Source organism: Ambystoma mexicanum, chromosome 1q (assembly GCF_040938575.1).
Source record: "Ambystoma mexicanum isolate Mex_15411 chromosome 1q, UKY_AmexF1_1, whole genome shotgun sequence".
NCBI lineage: Eukaryota > Metazoa > Chordata > Amphibia > Caudata > Ambystomatidae > Ambystoma > Ambystoma mexicanum.
Window position 1 is genome coordinate 30794478 of NC_090922.1, and position 20613 is coordinate 30815090.

The window sequence follows — 20613 nt, forward strand, 5'->3', positions numbered from 1 at the left end:
TTGCCCTCTTGATACTACATTGTATCTCCGGCCTTCCGTGTACAGTGGGTCGTGGATATAAATACGAGGTTTATATCATGTAAACCCACATCAAACCTATAAATGCATTCAAATACATGAATAATGATAAAGAGTGAATATGAACATCAGTTTTTGTTACTCATCCTATTGACCCTTCAGTTACTGCACTTCACTTTCATGCTGCTTCTTTCTTTTTGTGTCAGGATCTTTGACCTTTCGATGCATCTCTCTGTTCTTATGTGCTCTCCTCTCTTCCCGACTTCTTCACTCTTCATCCTGATTGTTCGCCTTCTATTCTGTCGTCGATCATGTCTTCCACGCTGGACTCATCCTCTTTTGTTCGCCTAAACCATGGATTACCCTTGATTGATGCTGCAAGAAATCTCCTTCTGATGTTGTCGGCCTATGTCCTTTCTTCGCTTCATGCTTATGATCTTAAAAGATTTCATGCTAAACGTCTTTACTACCAAATCAAGATTTCTACTCTTTCTTCTCATCTTCCTCGTCCTATTCTACCTTTTAAATAAAGCGCTTGACCCCTCAACCACCCAACTCCTCGCTGAATTCTTCTTCTGCTTCAGACTATGTTTTCTATTTTACTTACAAATGGACAGTCTTCGCTCTTCCCCTTCTTTACTTTCTTCTCCACCACCTTCTCCTACTTCTTGTTTTGTCTTCCTTTTTCCTGCTATTCTCCACTTTCTGAAAATGATTACTTCACTTGTTTCAACGGACTACCCCTAGTGTTGCCCTTTGATTCACCTTCCATTGTCCCTTATTCCTGTGGAATAGCCTCTCCTTTTACTTTCTTTTAACTCTCTCTTCGATTCCTCTCTTCCTATTGTTGTTTTTCCATCTTCCTTTAAGCATGTTACTAACTTCCAATTCTTAAAAAATCTTCTCTTGATTTCTCTCTTCCTTCTAACTATTGTCCCATTTCTCTTCTTACCAAGCTGAGTAGTTAATTCCCAGTTATCCTCATATATGGAAATTAACTCTCTTCTACCTCACAATCTAAGTTTAATTCCGGTCACACCACTAAAACTGCCCACCTGCATGTTCAGAATTTGCATAATTCCTCTCATCATACAAAAAAATAGTCTCCTAATTCTCCTGGATCTGCCTGTGGCTTTTGACCAGGTGAATCATTATATATGTTTTCCTTCACTTTTCTCTGTAGTTCTTTCCGGTGTTGCTCAGTCTTGGTGTTCTCCCTACCATTCTAATCACAAATATTCTGTTTCATGGGATGGGAAATCCTCAGGTTCTTTGCGTTTGATTTTTGGCTCTGTCCACAAGGCTCTTTCACACACCCCTTGTTTTTTATTTTGTATAATATTCCCCTTTCTATCATTCAGTCATTTGGTAATCATTGCCATCCCTACACTGATGACTTTCAGATCGTTTTCTCATTCTCTTCCTTTTTTTCAGACCAAGTTCACACTTCACTGTCCAACTCCCTCCCTGCTGTAAAGCCATTCTATTCATCTTAATCCTTCCAAATCTGAAGTTCTTTATTTCCTGCACCATTTCCTCATGATTGCACTTTGCATTAATTTATTTGTTTTCACTCTGATTCTCTTTCCTTTTTTTCATTTGCTTGCAACTGCATCTTAAAGTGCTTTTCTTCTTCTGTTCGGAACCTGCACATCATCTTTGACTCTTCTCTTTTTCTCATCAAGCTTTTTGTCTTGCTCAGTCCTGTTACTTTCAGCTCTGCAATATTCATAACATTTGGCAATTCCTTCATTTTCTGCTTCTAAAACTCGTACTTTCATGTTTTCACACCATTATTATTGTTCTCCTCTCCTTTTTAGTCTTCCTGCCTATAATCTAGCTCCTCTGCAGTCTATCTTCAATTCTGCGCTCTGGCTTTTTTTCTTCCACCTCATTCTCATATCTCCCCATCTCTGGCTGCACTTTGCTGGGTTCCTTTTCCTGCCCATTTGAAGTTTAATTTTTGTATGCATTGTTGTTAAATGTATCCGTGGTATACCCTGTCCTTATATTTCTTTTATAGCATTGGTCTGTGTAACTACTCGTACACTTTGTTTAACTTCTTTGTTTCTATTCGCTGTTCGTCAACCTCCTTGTGCTAAAACACTTTCTTGCTCCTTTGCACTTCTAGCGCCTCTGCTCTGCAAACCCCTTCCATATCTGAATGTCCTGCCTCTTCGCTTTTGTCTTTTCGCTCTTCTCTTCAAGCACATGTTCTTGAATAAAATGTTTTCTTATTCTATGACAAGACCGGAGGCAAGCATTATGCTTTCTTCTTTAATAGTGCCAAACACAGCAATTCAAATGTAAACATTTTTCTTTTTTCCAAACAACTTTCATTTTTTTTTTTTTAAAAGAACATTTTTTGAACATCTGCGTGGAAACAGTCTCCAAAGGTGAAAATACTACGACTCCCATGATGCATATAGCTGATCTGTAGTCTCTGCCTCCAAGCCGTCCTCCAATGAGAGTCCTCCTACTAGTATAAACTCCTCTGAGCAGTGGGTGTCTTCCTCTTTTTTTTTGCTGCCAGGCACGAAGTTAAGTGACTCCCTATTTACTTGTCAGAAGCGTTGTATTCCAAAGTTATTTATTCACTGTTGTGAAGATACCGTTATTGTAGCAAGCGCTGCGTGTGTTGGTGGAGTTGGATTTTATAATATTATATAATATTGTACATTTTTCGCGCAGCGTACACCAACGGTCGCGGCCGTACCCTGACGCACGCATTACTCTATTTATCTCCGTCGCAACATTCGTGCGTTCTATACATTTCATTCCGTAGTATATGGAGGGGAAGCGGCCCGCCAGCGTAATCGCAAACAACAGGGCCCGCTTCCCCTCAGTTCATTTTCCGTTTTAGTCAGGAAGGTGTTACGCAAGCCGACAGCTGAAAAATGCTGTGGCTCGCGTGTGTTGAGAATTCGAGCATGCGCGTGCCTGCGCGCTCATTTCTATGGAAGCCGTTACAGCCCGCGATCAACGGCCGCGCAGCTCTTCTTCCCAGCGAGTACTACACGCTGGTCTTAAGCTCCCTTTCCAGAGGCACTTATATAAAACAAATATCGCAGGAAAGCGCTCGACCAGAGCATATTATAAGGCTTTCCCAGACAACTCCACAAGCTTAGAAACCCGCGTTTGTCTCATCCCTCATCCGTGAGTCTGCTAGTTCCAGGATACGCAGATGGCTTCTGACAGGAGCTTAGAGTATTGGGATGATTATGAGGAGCAAGAAGAGGAGCTGCAGGCAGTAGCTCAGGGAGTTCCACCCATTCAGGAGAGATTGGCAGCTCTCGAAAATATTCTGGGCAACAACGCTGGCTTACTCGACGATCCAGGTGAGGGAACTTCCACAAGACCTCTGGACGATGTTAACAGGGGGCGTAAAGTTGCCCGGAAGAGGAAACACTCTTCTACCCCCCCGGGCACTACTAAGGGGACTAGAGAACAGCCCCTGGAGGCAGCTGACGCATTCCACAGATTGAAGAATGCTTTCATGGCCAGATCAGCTTTTCCCAGCACCCCACCACCCCATCCCAGGGGAAGAAAATACAGGGGATGCTATCTCGTCCTCAGAAAGAGTATATTCAGGAGGAAGAAGAGGACGAGAATCAAAGAAAGGAGGAGGCACTAGACATTTCCAAGTCAATTGGTGCCCCCAAAGCCAGCATAGTGGAAGAATCCCCTATGTAAGATATTTCGGATATGTTCGAGCCGGACTCGATCCGGAACCCAAGATCCATGGAATGGACCCCATCACCCAGGGTGGTGAAATACATGGCCCATAAATTAAGGATACCCTTAGAGAAAGAAACAAGATTTCGGCTCAGAGCCGAGTGTCCCAGGCCAGAGCTCAGTGGCAAAGTTTCTGAAACTCCCGAGCTAGATCCCAAAATGCTCTCTTTCATTTACAAAGCCAGTAAAGATCTTAGGAAAGGCATGGATCGTGCTTGGCGGTCCTGTCAGGACAAAGTCCTCAACTTATCAGGGCCAATTGCAAAGATTATGGACCTAGCTGAAAGAGCTAAGGACACGGGTGAGCCCGTAGATGCCAATATATTAGCAAACTGGGCGCAACAAGCAGTTTGCATGCTCGGTAACGCCAATTCAGCCATATCGACTGAAAGAAGAAAATCAATGCTCTTTAAAATAGACGCAAAGCTAGGAGATCTAGCCTCTTACGAGGCAGGAGAAGGCGCTCAAGGATTACTATTCGGGGACACCTTCGTAAAAGAAATGAGTAGGTTTGTGGGAACCTACGCAGCTTTAGAGAAGGCACAAGCTTCAATTAAGAAAGTGTTCCCTGGGCGTGTTTTTGCCGGGGGCTGGTCGATTCCGAGGTCGTTCGACCGGCCATTTCAACACTAATAGAAGGCCCCAAGGACCTAGAGCCCAATACTGGGAGACTCGTCAACAAGACGCATTCTTCCCGAATCGAGGCAGAGGCTTCAGAGGAAGGAGAGGAAGAGGTTATTACCGGCACCAGAATAACACTGCAGGTGAGAGAGAGCCGCGCGAAATACCCGCCAGTGGGGGGGGGGGACAAAGATATTTATACACAATTGGCAAAAGCTTTCGTCCGACGCCTGGATTATCCAGACAACGCAGGGCTATCATCTAGACTTAGTAAGTTTGCCTATTCAGGAGAAAACCCCATCGCACATTGTATGCTCAGAGGAGGATGCGCAGCTTCTAGACACAGAGATCCAAGCCTTAGCAGAGAAGCAAGCGATAGAAAGAGCGCAGTCACACTCACTAGGTTTCTTAAGCAACATGTTTTTAGTGCGCAGAAGAGAAAAGGTACGCCGTGTGATCAATTTGAAAGAATTGAACAGTTGGTTGGTATACAATCATTTCAAGATGGAGGGTATCCATCTGTTAGCCGATCTGCTCAGGAAGGACGACTGGCTAGTACAGCTAGACCTGAAAGACGCTTATCTAACGACCCCCATAGCGCCCCAGTATCGTTACTTCCTGCAGTTCATCTGGAGAGATCAGATCTGGCAGTTCAAGACTCTTCCATTCGGCCTACCCTCGGCACCCTGGGTCTTTACCAAACTTATGAGACCCCTGGCTATCGCGCTCAGAGACGAAGGTCTACGAATGATAATCTATCTGGACGACATATTGTTCATGGCAGAGGACAAACAGAGATTGCATCAGCAAGTGAAGTGGGCAACATCTCTGATAACAGATCTAGGTTTCTTAGTAAATCACGAGAAATCAGAGCTGTCACCTTGCAAAAGAATAGAGTTTCTGGGCTTCATGATAGATCCAAAGAAAGCCACTCTGGAGTTATCTATGCACAAAATCAAGGCAATAAAGAAAGACCTCAGAGCAGTTCTGAAGAAGACGGTTATATCGCTTCGGAATCTAGCCAGAATAGTTGGGTTACTAGCGGCTTCTATCCAAGCTATATTTCCAGGTCCTCTTCACTATCGGGCCCTTCAGAGGCTCAAGATAAAATATCTCTGCAAGGGCTGGAGATATCACCAGTTAGTCACTTTAGATCAGGAGAGCAGGTCAGAGATTCAATGGTGTCTCAGCAACATGGAGGCCTGGAACGGTCGATCCATATTTGGAGAGAGACCGGAGATGATCATAGAATCAGACGCCAGCAGATCAGGCTGGGGAGCAAGATGCGGCCTGGTGGGGACAGGTGGGAAATGGTCGCAAGAGGAACTAGCCCTGCATATCAATTGCCTGGAACTCCTAGCAGGATCTTTCGCGATTCAAGCTTTTTCCAGAGAGAAAGCGAGATGGTCAATCCTCCTCAGGATGGACAATATATCGGCGGTCGGATACATCAACAAGTTAGGAGGGACAAGGTCCAAAATGCTAGCCGAGTTAGCCAAGGACTTTTGGCATTATTGCCTACAGAAGGAGATAGCAGTCAAAGCAGAGTATCTTCCAGGGACCAAGAACGCAGTGGCGGACTGGAATTCCTGGTATCTCACAGACTCAAGCGATTGGAAGCTGCACACTTCGACCTTCAAGAAGTTACAGCTGAAATGGGGTACGTTAGATACAGATCTGTTTGCATCAAGACTAAACTCCCAGCTTCCCAAGTATTACAGCTGGAGGCTGGATCCGGGAGCAGCCGGGACAGATGCGTTCCTTCACGATTGGAAGGACCACATTCTCTAAGCTTTCCCCCCCTTCGCGATGCTGGCGAGAGTCCTAGCAAAGGTCCGCAGGGACAAAGCAGAGTTAGTGTTAGTGACACTGGAATGGAGGTCGCAAGCGTGGTTTCCAGTTCTGATGGAACTTTCTACGGATTTTCCTCAGAGGATTGCATACAGGGCGGATCTTCTTGTGGATCCGAAGGGATCCCCGCATCCCCTGATTCAAGACAACAGCCTCAGCCTGATAGCGCGCAGAGTTTCAGGCGCAGATGGTGCTTGTCAGGTCTTTCAGAGGAGGCTACAGAGCTTATCAAGATATCCTGGGCTCCATCTACAATCCGGAGCTATAATTCCGCTTGGCAAACCTGGGAAGGATGGTGCAGGAGGGCAGGGGGAGTATTTCTCCCTTTTCAGCTCCTATAGAGCACATATTGAATTTTCTTGCAGACCTATCCACGAGCAGGAAAGCATTCAGGACAATTGGTGTTTATAGATCAGCTATTTCTGCAGGACACGAGTTAGTGGACGGGCATCCAGTAGGGGAACACCCAGCTGTTGTCAGACTACTCAAGGTCGTCAAGATGTCTAAACCCCCAGAGCCTAGATACTCCGTACTGTGGGATGTCAATAGAGTTTTACAGCTATTCCAAGAGTGGCCAAGGAACGATGTATTGTCAAAAAGACAGCTGTCAGGGAAGCTTGCTACTCTTTTATGTCTAGTCTCATGTAGAAGAGTTTCTGATGTTAAGGCGCTAGAGATAGACAGAAAGATTTTCTATCCTGAAGGCATAGCGTTTAACATTGCGCAGCGAACCAAGACGAATTCAAGAATCATTTCGTATCCCTATTTTCCTGAAAATAGTAAAGTCTGCGTAGCTAAATGCATAAAATCCTATGAAGCAGCGACAGCAGCAGAGAGACCGCAAGGCGTAAAGCAACTGCTCATAGCGCGCAGAAAACCTTTTAAAGCGGTGGCCCCAGCAACAATAGCTAGATGGGTGAAAGAAGTTATGGAGCAAGCAGGCATAGACATTTCTGTTTTCGGAGCGCACTCGACGAGAGGATCCATGGCTTCAAGGGCTTTTGCAGACGGATTTCCGTTGCAAGATATTCTTAAAGCCGCATATTAGTCTAGTGACTCAGTTTTCAGAACTTTCTATTTTAAGCCCGTGGAAAATATGACCATGGCGGTAGTTCAAAGCTTTGAACAAGCATAATGCTCGCCTCCGGTCTCGTCATAGAATGAAGATTGCCAAAGCGCATCGCGCAAGAAGTCTTGATTCTATTAAAGACACGGAGGCAAGCATTATCCCCCCTGAGGGAATTACGTTTTGAAATGTAATGGAATGATGAGATGATCTAATATATATTCTTGCAGATGCAGATATGACCAGATAAACGTATTCACCGCCCTAATGTATCTTATCTCTTTTTATTTAAGGGAACGAGCAGAAAAACTCTCGAGACTAATAGGAAAGTGAGTCAGGGCTGCAGGATTGAAAAGAAAGAAACATACAGCGGAGCAATCAACAGACTAGGACTTACATCAGGATAGGTGAACTAGCAGTCATCAAAAAAGAAGAGGAAGGCACCCACTGCTCAGAGGAGTTTATACTAGTATGAGGACTCTCACTGGAGGACGATTTGGAGGCAGAGACTACAGATTAGCTATATGCATCATGGGAGTCGTAGTATTTTCACCAGTTCAAAAAATGTTCATTTAAAAAAAAAATGAACGTTGTTTTGAAAAAAAGAAAAATGTTTAAATTTGAATTGCTGTGTTTGGCAGTATTAAAGACGAAAGCATAATGCTCGCCTACGTGTCTTTAATAGAATCAAGACTTCCTGCACTATGCGCTTTGGCAATCTTCATTAACTTGTCCTATTTTTGTACTGTTAATGTAATATCTTTACAGTGCTTTGTGGAAAGAGCTTTATATATCAAATACATTATACATTACCTGTGCACTGACGATTACCCTGCATTGTTAGAAACAACATTCCTCTCAGTATTTATGTGGACAGCTTGAATGTTTCTACTGTCTTTCTTACAAAGACTCATGAAACATGTTATTTATGAACACACTGACGAAATTGGCCAGATTAATTAATTTGCCATGCACCAACGGTCTTGTGGATTAAGTATACTTAGATCACAGATACAGATCAATGAGTGAGCAAAGATCAACAATCAGCATCTCATGTGATTAACATGTTCATCAGAAATTCATTGTCCTGTTTGGGCAGTGGTGAGGAGTTTTAAAATAGATCCAGACATAGTTTGGCATGTCGTGGTTGGTAACTATTGCTAGGACAATCCTGTTTGCACATTTTCCTCAAATTGCAGATACAATGATAAAGAAAGTTGTAAAGAAACAATCATCTCACGTTATCCAGTCCATCAGCTCCACAGTATCAGGGTCATAAAATTCTCTCAACTCTGACAGCTCATCCATCACCCGTGGCAGACACTGAAATACAAAAATGAACCACCTCAGAAATATCAGTAAACAATTGTCAAGAATTCCAGAAGATCAATAAAGGTCATCAACCCGGTGCTACAGATAACAAAATCAGTACGAAAATGCATAACATCAAACCAAAGTGTTCACTGCTCTTTGCCTATAGAGTGGTTTAAGAAGTACTACTTGAGGGTCTGAGTCATGACTACACACCTTTACACATCAATGTTCAGGTTATGCTGTACCAAGGGGAAGAAGGTTTTCCAAGAGAAAAACAGATCCTCTGGAATATGTTCATAAAAGCATGCAAAAACGTCAATTGAGTGTCATCGCAAAGCTGGATTACTATTTAAACACGTTATACTTCGTTTTAGGTATATGACACATCTAATGAAACTCCTACATTTAATTTTCAACTACGGAGGTGTAGTTGAAAATCCCCAGAACATTTAAGAGACAACCTCCCAGACTTGACCAACTTGGTGTGCAGGGTGAGCTCTTCTTAAACAATTTTGTGCAAAGTGCATCCATGCTACACCTCCCTCGAAGCTACAAGTCTTTTTCAAGCTGCCATGACCAGAAACCATTTAACATTTGTAAATGCTTGGCCTGTTCTTGACTCTCAGGTCCCTTGACCAGATAATACCCTGAATTGCGTACACAACTGCCTATGTTGCCACCTCAGACAAGTCCAGGCTGCCATCATGCTTTTGTACTGGAGCCACTCTTGAAACAAAGAAAACAAGCACCGGCAAAGATAACAGCTTTTGCTTTTGTAAAGCCACTAGATAGGTACTTGCCAGAATCTGTTTTGATATTTACATCTTCATTTGCCAGAGGTTGCCAGATTATGGCCCGATAGTACCATGATATACGAGGTATTGATTGCCATCATATGGTGTATACTAACATCCCTGGCAGCTGTCACAATTTAAAGTGAAGTACTCAAAAAATATAATCAGAATGGCCCTAGGATTGTTCATGTGAATCAGAATCTGCACTTGTTGCTGCAGAGTAACTACTGCCATTTTATACAGTGCTGGTCTTCAAATCGTCATGAAGGTACTCACTAGATGTACCAACCGCCCCCAAGTTTTTAAAATCTGCACAAGGGTGAAAACCAAGGTTCACCAAGTACAAATAGGGGCAGGTATATCTCGGTTGCGACAGAAAAAAACTCTGGTTCTTCATGCCAAAGATGGCCACCTCACATTTTATAGAACATCGGTGTTGGACCAGTAAACCCATTTTTAAAACCCTAAGGTGAAGTCTACATATGTCCACATTGCACAGAAGAATTGCTTTTTACAGTGACCAGAGTCTCTTGTAACTCCAGCAGTGTAGCCCAGATGTCAGTGCAAAAATTATTCATGTTCGGTTGTATTTCAGCACTATAGAAACAAAAACAAACATCAACCAAGAAACAATCTTTAATAATGAACATATTATCCACAAACCTTGACCTTTTGAAGGGAAAAACACTTTTTATTGGCTCTGCGCCAATGTATAGATGGTAAATATAGATCATGAATTTCAGGTATACTCGAACTAAACTGCGGCCACCTGTGGACTGGGAAAACTGTCACATCAAATTTTAGGCTTGTGCTATGCAGGTTTAACTAGGTGTGAACTGATCAACTGAGCTATATTGTCTGCATTTTAGGCACCATGCCACTTTAGAAAGATTTGAGACAATATATTAGCAACTCTATCTCTGCTCTTGGCAAATCAGGATGTAGGAATGTTGGCTGAATCAACTCCATCCCCTACATTTGATCACCTTTCTTTTCCAGTTGGAGCAGCTTTACCCGGACTGTGCTACACACCAGCCTCCTTTCCAGGTGACAATGGCTGCATCTGCGAGTTTCCCTTGCCGGGAAAGGCCCCAATCACTCATTGAAGGGATATAATTGTTCACCCGGGTTAAACTGGACTGGCGGCTTGTTTCTGGCTGGATCACTATCAAACAAGTACTCAAATACAAAAAGGATATAGTTTGCAAGAGGACTCTTACATTTATTACATTACCCGTAAATTCAGACTGTCCACCATCTGGCACTCCCTGTGCTATGACTGAATGTCAAGGAATGAAGAGACATCCTTGGCAAACAAGAGATTAGGAGTGTGTTGTGCCATCATAGCTACATCCCCATACTACGGATGCTATGTAGTCTCCAGCTTTATATTTGTGTTGTCAGTGTCATCGCTTTTCTGCGTCCATACCCATTTAATGATTCATTTTGTCCAGCATCCTTGTCTTGGTTCATTTTGTCAGACTAGTTATTAGCAACTATGCTATAACTATCGTGATGAAATGACTACTGCTCTACAGGAATACAGGGATGAGTAGTTAAACCGCCTACTCAGCCTCAAACTATTATTAATCCAGCATTGGCCCAAATTATAAATTGGAAATGGGCACAGCCTGAAAGGTATACCTCCTTCACTGTGTGTGGTAGTGCAGGCAGAGGGCAAGCTATCTCTTCAGGAGGAGTGTGCACTGATAACAGAAGCGATATGATATGATATATGTCATTTATAACCCGCCTGCACACAAGTGTTTCTAGGCGCGACAAGACAAGGAAGGGGAGACAAGGGAGGAAAAAACTAATTATCTCACTAGGCCTTGTGTCATTCAGATCGTGCAAGTGCAGGGGGAAGGGAGAGGAGAAGTGCCCGAAGATGGGAGTGGGGCAGAGGGGGGAAGAGTGCAGTAAGAAGAGCTCATGTAAGTGCTGCTGGGGTGGCAAGCTCTAAGTAAGTGCAAGGAAGCAAGGGATTGTAGGGTTGCAGATAAGCGCTGTAGGCCCTGAATCAGTGCATGGGGCTACATGTCCTCAAGGAGGAGCCTGGTCCCCAATACGGTTCAAAGGGTGGCCAGGTGACCAATACAAACAACTTTAGTACAATGGTCCCTAAATAAAAGAATCTCCAATCAAGGCTCTATAAAGATACACTTTTAATGAAACCGAAAAATGCTATCAAAATAACCAGAGGAATCAATTTCATTAAAAGAACACAGAGAATGCAGGCTTTTGAGAAAGAGCACTGTGGATAGACAAGCAGGGGGTGTTCAGGCACTTAACTAGCGACACAGTGCCAATGTTCATGATAATGTCTCTGCAGAAAAAGGTATAGAAGTGGGGCTTAGAAGTCACAATGGTCTTAAAAGTGGACTGGTTGGGGATAGGGTCTCTTAACCCGTACATTATTCTTGCCTTTGGGGGCTCAACAGCATTAACAGGCTTTTTGGTGTTTGACCGGGTGTTAAGATGGATTTCCAAAATCAGCAACGGTGGGAGGATTTTGGGAGGCCACCCAATCATGGTAAACAGGGAAGACCATGAGAGATTAGCTAACAGAGTGCCAAGGATTAGTCTCGGGAAGGGTGTGAAAGTGGCCAACGGCTACAATGAGTTCACACAGAGCAACACCAGTAATTCTAGTTAGAGAGGTAAGTATATGAAAATACAATTATTTATTAGGCCTTTAGTTTAGCGAATAAGCAGGTGAAGAAAGCTATTGTCACACACACCCTTATAAAACATATATACATTCATCCTTAGGAGGGATATATTAGCATTTGATACAATGATCAGTGCAACACATGTAAGTAGATGCATAAAGACAGAAAAAAAATCACCAGTTCCAAAGCATATACTTCTTCGGGTAGGTTAACAGAAATCTGCAGTGCCAGTGGTTATGATTAATAAAAAGTTCCAAAGTTAGATAGAAATTCAGGTGAAGTTCAGGTAAGTACAGTGAGGGGTCAGAAATGACACAAGTTGCCATATTTTCAAACAAAGACATTTATTAAATAAAAATGGGTTGGGAAAATACCTCTCTGGCCCTATCTAAAGAGGATTTTCAGTACCTGGAAATCAAAACTAAGGATCTGTCTGTGTCAGGAAGCCAGTAACTGAAAAGCCGTCATTGTGTCCAAAACATCCTATCCTGACCCTCACATTACAAACAAAACCACAAAGGGGTGCAAGGAAATGTCTTCATCTTGATGTTCAATATCGAAAAAATGTGTTCTCAACAGGTCCATTCATGAACCTAACGATTACTGAAGCAATTTAACTATACAGTAAATCAGGCAGCAAGCATTTGTGGGCTTGGTCAAAACAATTAATATTGCATACGTTAAATGAATCGTAAATCTAATTTATTCTATGGCAGTCTGTACTGCATTTTCCTGCGGAGTCTCTCTACGCTGTTTTCTGCTGGGGGTGTGCCCTACATAACCCCAGACAAAGACGCGGAGCGGTATGCAGAGTTTGGTACCAGTGAGGTTGGAGAGCAGTCTACGGAAGTCTATACTGCATTTTCCTGCATAGTCTCTGTACGCTGTTTGCTGCTGGGGGTGTGCCCTACATAACCTCAGACAAAGACGCAGAGCGGTACGCAAGGTTTGGTACCACTGAGGTTGGAGAGCAGTCTACGGCATTCTGTACAGCATTTTCCTGCGGTGTTTCTCTACGCGGTTTGCTGCTGGGGGTCTGCCCTACATAACCCCAGATAAAGACGCAGAGCGGTACGCAGAGTTTGGTACCGCTGAGGTTGGAGAGCAGTCTACGGCAGTCTCTACTGCATTTTCCTGCGGAGTCTCTGTACGCTGTTTGCTGCTGGGGGTCTGCCCTACATAACCCCAGATAAAGACGCAGAGCGGTACGCAGAGTTTGGTACCGCTGCGGTTGGAGAGCAGTGCACGGCAGTCCACGAAAGCCATGGAGCCTCGGGACCAGACAAGCTCCTCCATACAACCAAAGAAAAGAGACAGGGGTATGGAAAAGATCTCACCTCCAGACCCGTCTAAAAGACTGTCGGGCGGGTGTTGCAAAGCCAACATTCGCGCAGCGACGGACTTTCAAAGGGATGCGGTCGACTTATCATGTCAACATCGGAGGAGCCCTGGAACGCCCCCCTCCCACTCACCGTCATCTTCACCGCAGGAGTCTTGCGCGGAAGGTTCTATGTCCCAATTGGAGTCCAGAAAGATGAACCCCGACCTCGACATTGATAAAAGACTTAGCCGGGCAAATGACGCGGATCGGGGAACCCTGAAACAGAGCCTGCCAGCCGCACCTCGAGTTTGCCCCCCCATTGTGCCCGGCAACCTTCAGAGCAACGGTGTGGGCCAAGCGAACATTGCTGCCCCAACTGCCCAGGAGCGACGTATGCTGCAAGAAATCAAAGCTGCGGCGAGTGGTGCCATGACCGATGGCGTCGGAGGATGCCACGGGCCTGACTCCAGTCTGCCGGCCAAGGCAACTACTACGTCTGGGAATGTAGATATCCCATTACCGTATGCGCAAGAATGTAAACCGCAAGACAAAGAAGGAACTTTAAAAATCTTGTCGCCACCCAAGTCCACGGATCTGGAATCCGGCACTGCACCAATTCTTATCCAGGTGCTGATACATGATAAACCACTTCCATGTCACTCGGACAGCTTAGCGGAAAGCGATGCAACACCGCTACCACACACAGGCCACGAAGCACCCAGAGATCTGCACGGTGAGTACGCCGAGGGAGAATCTCCACCCGCACAGCTGCAACAAAACCAGCTTCACTTTGATTCGTACCTACAAAAAAAAGAAAAAGCATTAGCAATATACAAAAAAAAAGGTCTTCATAAGAAAAGGGGTAAAGAAACACTGGAAACAATTAACACAAGAGTGCTTAAAAAAAAACAATCAACTTCAATCAAAAGAACAGACACAGGAAAAGCGTCTTTTCCAAATCCACTGTCAACTGCCTGAAAGATTTTTTCACCAAACAATTTAAAAGAAAATTGGAAATAGAGACGGAACTATCGGACACCGAAATGTTGGACGCCGTCTTTGAAATTCCCCTGGCACCAAAACAACGCAAAAAGGGGGCAAACAATCCCAATAACGGGCAGTATGAACCACATGATAAGGAAGACATCTTAACATCAAAGACCCCTCATATAGACCAAGATGTGCCAAATGATCCAATAACTCTAAACCTGCCTGTCCAGGCAATGAGAATGACCCCTCTTTTGAGGAAAACCTAAGCAACAAGTATACGAACTTGGCCCTCTCAAAGACCACAAATGGTGGAACTAAAGAACAAACAACCGAGCCTAGTGACCAACTAAGCAAACAGATGCCAGCGGACGTGGAGTCCCGAATACAAATAAACCTTGACCAAACACGAGATTCACAGCTAGAAAATTTGCAGAAAAAGACAGCAAATACTTCAAACAAAACTGACCAAGGCGAAAGAGAGACATTTGAAAACGATCGAGCGACACCTGAGCCGTCTCCGGCCTCAGTATGCACAAAGGAAACAAAGGTTTCAGAATCTATGCGTGACCCATCACGCCATCAATTAGATCAGCGTAAAGAGGACAACACACCGGTAAAAAACACAAGATCAAGTGAAATATTTTCAAGCATACATAAAGATTCCCCATCAAAAAAGCCTGACATGTTGTCAATTATGTCTGCGATCACCATCGCCCTGGCTCCTTTCGGCAAGCTATATGAGTCTATAAATGACTCAATGAAAGATTTGCTAATAATACCAGCCATGAGGCACACAAAATTAATCTTTGTGGAAGGATTCATAACGGCCCTAGAACAAAACAGCGGTGGGATTCCAAAATCGTGGCCCTGGAAGAAAAACTTAACCGACAAATTACAGAAAGTACATCAAATACGGAACAAACGACTTTAGTCAATGGGTCGCATTCAGTCCTTGAGGAAAACTCTCTTTTAAAGACACAGTCCAAGAATAAAAACACTCAACCCTCCGTAAGACTTACAGAGGGCACCAAAGCAGTGTCTCAGACTCATCAAAAACAATTCACAGAAAGACATAACTAATCCCAAACAAGGACTCCAAAAGAAGTCCATTATTAAAACTCTGGCTATTTTTAAATTAACTAAACCATCTTCACAAATGTAAAGCAAAACTCCAGTGACTAAACCGATAAAACCAACAAGCAACCCAAAAGACAGCCAGCAGGTCGAACAGGATATAATTGTCCTCGTTAAATCTCCAACAACCCCCAAAGATTTCATGGTCAACTCGTCATTGATGAACCTAACGCTCCATCTTGATCAAGAGGAAGATGTAGAAGTGGTTTCTGATCCAATTCAGGCTGTCAAGGAAACTACAAACCAGAAAGACCACCCTCTCGACTTAAACCCTAAAAAGAATCCATGTGTAAATGCGGATTCGTTGAAGCAAGACAATGCTCACAGAGACCAAACAGATGGACCAAAGTCAGTCTCCTCCAGTAAGAACATAGTGAAATCTGGATCACAAAATCTACCCAGCAAATTAAGGGGGGCATCGATGCAAAAGAATCCAGACAAACAACAACGCCACTGGGAACCCACGAATCGGTTGGTTCACTCAAACCTCACTAGCACCTTTAAGATGGAGCAAATAGCCCCAGGGAGAAATCACATGGTTCTAAACAGAAACTCCATTTTGAAAATACTTGGCAAAGTTCAAAAACTGCGCACCTTAAAAACTGAAGATTTTGTTCTGATCAAACCATACCATAAGGACAAAAAAGCAAAAGCATACCTACACATAAAAGAGTCAGCTCTACATGAAATTAAACAAGAGACATACTCTGATCTTGAATCATTGGGCTTTCGCATATCAGAACTCTCTGAACCACTTTCTACCACTAAACCACTGGACGAACAACTAAACAGAAACATGACGAAGCCATCAAAAAAATTAAAAAAACAATGACTTTCAAGACACGCAGAAATCAATACACTCAAGACATATTACTCCGGATCGGTCTAAATATGACAGACCTCACTACAATCGAACTGAAAACCTTAGAAACGACAGAAGAAGAAGATTGAGGTTGGATAGAAACTACACCTACCAAAAACCACTAAAAGACAAGGCAGCACATGAAAACTGGACAAAAAAGGAAGGCCCACAGCTCAAACCGATCAACAATCGGCCATGTACTAAAATCGACAGGACAGAAACTTGCCCGAAGACCGTGGCCTCGTTGGACCATGGAACTGGTTGAAAGATGCCCTAAAATCCAACTCTAGGAAATAGCAACCAGGGAAAAGAAATAACCAAGACTTCAACTATACTTCTCACAGACCCGACTTGACGCAAGCAAAACCGGTAACAATGGGGTCCTGGAACACGCAAGGCCACAATCATTTAACTAAACCAGAGGCACAAGATCTGGAAAACCTGGATATAATATGCCTCCAAGAGACTTGGTTACAGGAAAAGCCGGCACTTGATGGCTATGATATCCAGATATCTCTGGCAGTGAAGGGCCTTTTAGGACGTCCCTCCTCTGCCCTCTTGACAGCAGTTCGATCAAGCTCAGGAATCAAGATCGAAAAAAAAAGTAGTAGTGACCTACGGAATTCTAGCCCTTTTAGCCACTTGGGACCTTATGAAACCAGGTACGGCGAATAGAACCACAATAAACCTGGCAATAATACATCTTTATTGGAAGCCTCAAAGAATTAATAAATAAATCTTCTGTGCCGAAGTTGCCGACACAATAGACAAATTCATAATCGAACTTAAAACCAGTCACATTATCATCTGCAGAGATTTAAATGCTAAGTGTGAGGCAGCACCTGAAAATAACATCCCAAAACAACTACGTCAGTCCATGGTGGAACGTGGAAAGATCTGGATGAATCTCATGAATTCAAGACACTTCCACAATGCAGCAATACTACGTGGATATCAGCCTTCCATCCCAACATGGGAACGGGCAAACTTAGCAGCGACCTTAGACTATATTTTTGTGACACACTCCTTGTTGCCCTACGTTGATTTTTTTGAAGTCAATCGGACCAACGAAAGTGACCACAACCTATGACGCATGACACTGACCACTGTATGCTCATAACAACAAGTCTATGAACCAGACGTGGAGCAGAATTCATGACAGATGCGCCTAAGAATAACAGCAGCAGACATAAGACGCATAACTAACAAATACAACATGGAACCTTCAAACACCATCTTTGGTACCAAAATGACTAGGCCAAATTACCTTCCGCTACTGCTCTCTTATAAACACGGAACTACGAAAGGAAAAAAATAAGGCGAGCAAGGGAAGACATGAATACGACGAAACACTGGCAGCCAAAAGAAGAGAGCTAAGAAAACTAAAACGATTGAGCAAATCGGCCAATTCTGAAGAGGTGAGAAACACCTTTAAGGCGGCAACAAGGATATACAAAAACTGGCTAAGAAATTACAGGGCAACACTATATCAAAAGGATGTTAAAGGTACTAACCAATAAGAACTCTCGAGATTTCTGGACCTTGATAAAGAGCAACGACCTACAAATTAATGACCAGCTAGTCAACTCTGTGCCTGAATCGGATTGTATAAGCCACTTTACTAACCTCTTTGCTCTACTAATATCGGACTCAAAGGTACCAAAATTCTCAGACGGAAACAACTGGCCGAACCTCACAGACACAGAGGACATTAAAGCAGCAATTATGAAACTCAAACCATCGAGAGCACCGGGCCCAGACGGTCTAACGAACATTGACCTCAAACAGCACCCGGAAGAGTGGTCTGTCTTACTAAGCAAAATCTTTTCCCACTGCAAAAACAAAAAAGCAGATCCCTACATCATGGACTGAAGCTGTAGTGGTCTCTATTTTTAAGAAAGGAATGAGAAGTGACCCGTTAAACTATCGTCCAATTGCGTTGATGGGTATAATTGGCAAAATCTTTGCCTCTTTGCTACAAAAAAAGAGTTCAAAAGTGGGCCCGAACATCTCCCTGCTCAGACATTTTTCAAACTGTCTTCTTGAAAAACGCCAGCACCAGCATCAATATCCTTCTACTAAACGTAATAAAAAGCAATATCAGGTCAGGGGCACCGAGAGTCTTCCTAGCATTTATTGACATGTAAAATAAATCATCAAAAACTCTGGACCAAGCTAAATGCTTGGAAATGCCCGGCTGAAATTCTCGAACCAGTGATCGCTCTTCACACTGACACTAAACTACGCATCATGGATTACTGTCAGACGAAATCAAATCGGAGCGTGGAGTAAAACAGGGTTGCTCGTTGGCTCCAGCCCTCTTCATCGCTTTTCTTGGGGACTTTCAACACTCTGAAGAAACTAAGATATTTTCCCCCAAAAATAGGCGATTACCCAATATCTTGCATCCTCTACGCAGACGATTTGATCCTCTTAGATCAAACACAAATTGGTGTTCAGTGACAGCTATCAAACTTGGCCAAATACACCGAAGAAAATAACCTGGAAATCAATATAGCAAAGACCAAAATCTTAATTTTAGACAAAAAACTAAACAAGAAAAAGGAAAAAAAGCCTGTGTACTGTAAACACCACAAAAATAGAAGTAGTCACACACTACAAATACCTGGGAATAAAGGTGGATACAACAGACAACGAAAAAATGATGCAACAGGAATTATGGAATAAAACAAAGACACTAACGACACAAACCAGACTGGAAGATAAAAAGAATAGAAAATTCTCTCTAGCACCAGCTTTTACAAATCCAAAGTGGTGCCCTCTCTGATTTACGGAATGGACGCATGCCTCAATATTCCATCTGCTCGTGTCATTACCCTTGTCCCTGGCACTCACTGGCAAGTCAGCCTTCCAGTTAGGGCCAGGTCAAAGAACTTAAAACCTCATCCAAGACTCTGTTGGAGTCAGTCCTGGCGCCTTTGGCGCCAGGCTCATAACCATCATGAAGAACAACATTACAATGGGACTATTTACTTGGGATTATTTAACTTGGGGGGGGGGGGGGGCGTTCAGCCAACATGGAGGCACACACATAGCTCAGTTACAAGGAACTGAGCTATGCGGTCTAGTCTTTTGGGTGTGACTATTTTACCTGGACTACTTTACCTAAGACTATTTAAACCGCACCCAAACAGCAGAACATGCTTTGCGTTATTCTGCTGTGGGCAGCGTAACGCTCACCGTGTCCAGTTTGTTGATGTCAGCTTACCTGAAACCAAGGACCTGCAGAGAGAGAAAGAACACTATGAAACTTACCTGGAACAGTATCCTGTCTTCAATCCATCGCCGACTTCAGTTCCACTCACCTGAAGGTACGAACACCATCATCCGGCACCGCATGCATCCTGGAATACCATAACCTAGAAAGAGGAGAGAAAAGACACAGGTTAGCAATATAAAAGGCGAAACAGCGCCGCACATCGCGCATTACTCACCGGACAGCATCGCGCACACCGCGCTTTCGCCTACCAGCCCATGCTCATCTTCAAACTGCATGGCAACACCAAAATACCTTTACATACCTAAAAGGAAAGAAGCAAGACATTATTATTCGAACTAGGAGGAACTAAGAGGAACATAAGAACTGCATATAAAGACTGTAAAGCAGCAAACCTACTGAGTCGCAGCAGGCCTGGATTCCCACAGGGGGGCTTGCACCAGTGAAGTAACTTGGTCGCTGCTCGCCCCCCACATCTACGCGCCCCTGCCACGAGGAGCAGGACGGAGAATCCACCTTTTACATTATTAAGCTGAGGAGAGGGCCAAAGGGGGGGGGGGGGAGGAATTAAGGCCAAAGGAGGTGGGAAAACAGAAAGACAATCTGGTATTGAAACCAGCCCTCCTATATTGCGGACCCATCTTTAACCAGGGGCCTTACCAAGGGACCGGGAGAGGGTTCAAGAGTGCAAATCATCCAACCAGGGCTGGGTGGCATCCCCGTGGATACCAGGTGAGCGTAACAGCTCTCTGGACGAATCTAGAGGGCCACTTGTGGAAGTCAGTGTTGGGACTCCCCAAGTCAACCTCAACAGCAGCTATTAGACGCAAACTAGATCTACAATCTTTGGCAGCATCAGTCGAACAAAGCCAAATGCAGCTACTGAGGAAAATTTTAACTCCAAACTCCCTAGAGATATATAAGATAATTTGTCTCGAACTCCAAAAGGGTCGCTGCAAAGCGATAAATAACTGGGAACGCAACTTGCAAAGTAAAT

At 43.8% G+C, this 20613-nt stretch overlaps 1 protein-coding gene across 1 annotated transcript in view; it reads right to left on the minus strand.

Annotated features, from left to right (window-relative positions):
• Positions 1 to 20613, minus strand: part of DPY19L3 (dpy-19 like C-mannosyltransferase 3) — a 2003695-nt gene that overhangs the window by 242795 nt on the left and 1740287 nt on the right. The window contains exon 16 of the mRNA XM_069635451.1: positions 8532 to 8614. Within this exon, the coding sequence (XP_069491552.1) occupies positions 8532 to 8614 (83 nt within the window). The remainder of the gene's footprint in view (positions 1 to 8531; positions 8615 to 20613) is intronic.